General features: G+C 49.7%; 1 protein-coding gene across 2 annotated transcripts in view; it reads left to right on the forward strand.

Annotated features, from left to right (window-relative positions):
• FXYD5 (FXYD domain containing ion transport regulator 5) overlaps positions 1-1,210 on the forward strand; it is a 19,593-nt gene extending 18,383 nt beyond the window's left edge. For both annotated transcript variants that reach the window (XM_045292917.1, XM_045292918.1), the window contains exon 8: positions 903-1,210. In XM_045292917.1, the coding sequence (XP_045148852.1) occupies positions 903-952 (50 nt within the window). In that variant the 3' untranslated portion in view covers positions 953-1,210. The remainder of the gene's footprint in view (positions 1-902) is intronic.
• The last annotated feature ends 3,580 nt before the right edge of the window (positions 1,211-4,790 follow it).

The following is a 4,790-nucleotide window of genomic DNA, read 5'->3' on the forward strand; positions in this document are numbered from 1 at the left end:
AAAAAAAAAAGATTGACAGCCTCGGAAACCCTCCACAGGTGGCTCTGACTCAGAACGGACCCGATGGCAGTGGGTCGGGTGGGAGTGCACAACTAGGGGGCCTGCTGGTGCAGCGGTTAAGCGCTCAGCTGCTAAGCGAGCGGTCTGGTGACTGACGCAGCTCCGCAGGAGACAAGATTCACTCAACAGCAGTGGGCTGGGTTTGGGTTAGAGATGCCAAAAAACCCAACCACGCTCATGGCCACCGGGTGGTTGCCAACTCATAGTGACCCTAAAGGACAGGGTAGGATTGCCTTTGTGGGGTTCTGAGACCGGAATTGGAGCAGACAGCCTCGTCTTTTTCTCAAGGGGCAGCTGGTGGTTTCGAACGGCTGACCTTGTGCTTGGCAGCCCACGGGGTCTCCCACCACCCCACCAGGGCTCCCTGGGTCATATCAGACAGTCGTTCTCTCCTCGTGGGTCTCCCTGACTTGGCAGCCAGCTCTACTGGGTCAGTCCCGTCTCACTGCGGCCGGCCCTGGAGGGTGGAGGAGAAGTGCTCTGTGGGGTTTCCAGGACCACCAGTCTTTGCGAGAGCAGACAGCCTCATCTTTCTCCCGGAGAGCGGCTGGTGGGTTTGAACCATAGACCAATCGCTAACCCATTGCACCACCGGGGTCCTTGGCCCCCACTCAGTACACAGTAAACATTTGCTGAACGAAGGAGGAGTGCACAGTGCGGATTGTTACCGCGATCACCTCTGTGTGGCTGTGGGACGCTCCTCCCGGGGGACCCTTGTACTAGGCTCTTCCAGCGTTTGCGTCTCATTCTCTTGGTTGTAAGGAGGCAGGGCCCGAGGGGGGTCCCAGGTGCAATCAGTGTGTTTGAATTCATGACCGAACCGTTTCCTCCTTCACCCACAGGTGGCAAATGTAGACGGCTGTCCCGCGGGTGCCGGAATCCTCGCAGATGAGCCCGTCCTAAGTGAGGAGGCGGGGCCTGAAAGCTTAGTGGGCATCCCGACCCCGAGCCACACCTCCGTCAGCTCTCCATGCCCGGCCATCTTGCTCCTTTCCTGGAGCCTCCAGAGCGGTCACAGAAGAAGACACAGATGGAGCCAGAACTTGAACTGGTGTCCCCAAGTCCCCCACCTACCCAGATCTGCTCTTGAAGGTTTTGCTCCCAAGTTACCCATTCTGTTCAGACCCAAAGTAAAGCCTTGTGGCCCCTGCCTGGGTGTCTCGGTCCCTTGTGAAAGGAGGGTGGGAGGAAGCGACATAAAGTGAGGCTCCACAGACTCTAAGGACAAGGCAGGGTGAGGCCGGCGGGGACTGGGGGTGATGCGGGAGGCTCACTGACCCCTCTAGCCAGTGAGTGAGTCAAGACTGGTTTCCGGCTGTGGGCAGTTTGAGACCCCATGCCCAGTGCTGGCTCCCCCTAACAGCAGTATGAGTAGAGACCTCTGGCCCATGCCATACCCCATTCTGTTCCCACCTGGTTCCTCCCACGTGGCACGAGTCTTCACGCACTGCAGTACAGACGTCCCAGCATGTACTTGCAAGCTCACCCATAAAGGACCGCCTCCAGGCCACCCTCAGCTTAGGGCTGTGCCCACAGGAAGGCCACTCAAGCCCGGGGCGGGGATCAGAGCCACCGAGGCAGAGAGGTCTGGGGCTGCAGGGACTTGGAGTATGTCGAGAAGGGACGTGGCTTCTTTCTGAAGCCTTTGGACTCGAGCCGGTGGGAGGGGGTGCAGGCAGAGCAGGGCCTCTGGAGCCCTGAGCTCAGGGCAGGGGCCTTCTGCTCAGGTTTAAGGACCCTGCCAAAGGAAAGAGACACGATCGTGCCCACTGGGGGCTGCCCAACAGCGCTTCACAACCCTCAGGTCCCAGTGCGTGGTGGGCGCTGCCAAGACAGAAAGAAAAGAAAATGGTGGAATGAGGTCAAAGTAGAAAACATCATCAGAGTATATTGCAATGATAACACATATGTAAATATATGATATTTACACAGATCACATGTTCATATAGAACATATTCACATGTATTATATTTATAATGTATAAATTTATTTACTTATAACACATGTAAATTATACATATATATATATATACACATGCATATATCTTTGACCAAATTTTCTGCAATAGAATTTATTCCAATTCATAGCAAACCTATAGACAGAGTAGAACTGCCTCTATGGGTCTTGGGGGCTGTGAATTTTTACAAGGACAGAAAGCATCAAGTGTCTCCCAAAGAGCAGTTGGTGTGTTTGAACAGCCAACGTTGTGGTTACAACCTAATGTAACACACGATGCCACCTACACATCTACATGCAATGTAGATGTTCCTACACTCATACGTGCAATATGGGATATGCATATTCTATATTTATGTAGATGTATGGATATACATGGAGGGGGGCTACTAAATTATTTTATGATTGGTTTATTTACATATTATGTTGTCACCTATCAAATGTCAAGCCAGTCACAAAAGAACAGAGACACCGACATATAAATAGACACACATACTCATACATCTAGAATGTGCTGTACTTATTGCATCATTATTCAAATATTTCTGACTTACAAAAACTATTTTCATAAGGTTCAACCTAGTGATATGTTTCATGGGTGATAGAAAATGTATCACACTGAGGATCTTTAAAAAAAAATAATGGGGAGTGTTGCAGGGAGAGCGTATGCGGGAAGAGACGTTGTCTCTGAAAACAGAGCATGCTGGCAAGCACGGTCAGCCCAGCTGGGCAGTCACACCAGGGCGCAGAGCATATTTCTAGGATAATATTCCTCAAACTGCAGTCATCACACATCCTTGTTCCAAGAGCTACGGTCTTTGATCCTTTTTGTGTGAGACTTTTTTCACAGATCAGCTTGATTTTAAGCTTAGGTAAATTCACTTAAAGTTTAAGTAACCAGACATGGAAAACCAGTATTGCTTGAGATAAATAAATAGAAGGCAGCCATCGGATAAACCCAGTGAAAACAAGAAAATGTTACACGGCGTCCTAGCTGGATACTGGGCCGCGGGTTCTTGAAGGCCTTTGAATATTTAGGGTGTGAATGTCATCCTATCGCTCAGAGACTTGCTCACTCATGTAGCCTGATGGATTAAGATATTCAAAAGGTTCCGTACTTGCTCATGATGAGATTCAATGGGACTTAGTGTTGTCTGGGTCTTAAAACCACCTTACACATCACCACTGGTGGCATAGTGGTTATATGTTGGGCTACTAGTTGCAAGGTCAGCAGTTCAAAATCACCAGCTGCTCCTTGGGAGAAAGACATGACTTTCTATTCCTGTAGAGAATTTCCAGTCTCGGGAATTCACAGGGGCAGTTCTACCCTGTCCTGTAGGGTCGCTGTGAGTCGGCATCAACTCGATGGCAGTGAGATCTAGTGACTGAGGTTTAGGTAAATACTGGATGGTAGTTGAGGGCAGAGCAAATCCTCTGCATAGATGATCGGTGCATTGGCGTTCGGTGTTTCCACTTCCCCCTTGTTCCATGTCTTGTCAGAGGAAGCCAGCCTCTAACAACTGAGGGGCCCATAGGTGCAATTGTACAGCGATAATATCTAAAGATTGTAGTAAAGTCACAGAGGATAGGAAAGCTAGGAGGGAGAATAAAATAAAGGAGTCAGACACATTTTATGGTAGCATCCTCACCTCAGCCCCTCTTGGTGGTCCACGTGGAGGTGGGAGAAGAGAGGAGGAGAGGGGAGTCTTCACTCTCTTGGGACATTCATAGGTGGCCATAGACATGCGTATTCAGAAGTTACATGCATCATAAGGTGGGTGGCAACTGCATTAAGGTCCCTGAGTTCACAGGTGAGGAAACCCAATACCCGCATTGGGGGGAGGCCTGAGGCGGGCTGGGTGACACAGTGGGAGGAGATAGCAAAAGACTGGCTGCTTCTGCAGGGAGATACAATCCACCACCTGCTCACTTTAAGGCAGCACAGCTGTTAGGGGGGAATCTGTGGGAATGCTATTTAAAGCAGGATCATGTTCTAGGGCTTTAACTTACCAAAGTGGTGGTTTTCCTACTGTGGAATACTAGCTTTCCAGATTCCCTCTGGCATAAGTTAGTCCTCGCCATACTTCCCCCACTGTTCCATGCAGCAGAGACAGAAAGCAAGCGCTGCGTTTCCCAGACGCCCTCTGACATGGTCGTCCGGTGTGGACTCGGCTCTCTCATTCAGAGGCTCTGGTATGAGATTTGGATGGTCAACCTTCGACTAAACTGGCTGTTTTCTGATGACCAGGAATTCGTTACCATCACTTTAGAAAATTGTTTGACAAGGGTCTTAAAAAGGTACATGACCCAGCAATCCCATCTTAAATATTTGCCCAAGAGAAATCAAACCGTGTCTCCACAGAGACATAACTGTTTATTGTAGCACTACTTTAGTCGCCTAAAAACTGGAAGCAAGCCAAGAGTCCCTGGGCAGATGAGCGGCTACAAAAGGGTGGTCCTTGCATACCCTGACGTACTCCTCGACAATGAAGGAAGACCCCCGATGCAGACAACGTAGACGGGGTTAGGGTTGGGGAATACATTCCGAAGTGGCTGGAGGGAACTTTCTGGGTGGATCAAACGTTCAATCTCTTGCTAGTGGTGTGTGGTAGATTGACACGGGAGTAAGTATTGCATTTCAGATATGTGGCCTTTACGACATATAAACTACACTGCAATACGAAACAGGACAACATAGACAGCCACACATCTGTCTGCGAATAAGTACAGCCAGACGTTCTTTCCAAGTGAGGACGGGGAGACTTGGTCTCACG

The sequence above is a fragment of the Echinops telfairi genome, unplaced genomic scaffold (genome assembly GCF_000313985.2).
Source record: "Echinops telfairi isolate 266 unplaced genomic scaffold, ASM31398v2 ScPeMD7_655;HRSCAF=1070, whole genome shotgun sequence".
Lineage (NCBI taxonomy): Eukaryota > Metazoa > Chordata > Mammalia > Afrosoricida > Tenrecidae > Echinops > Echinops telfairi.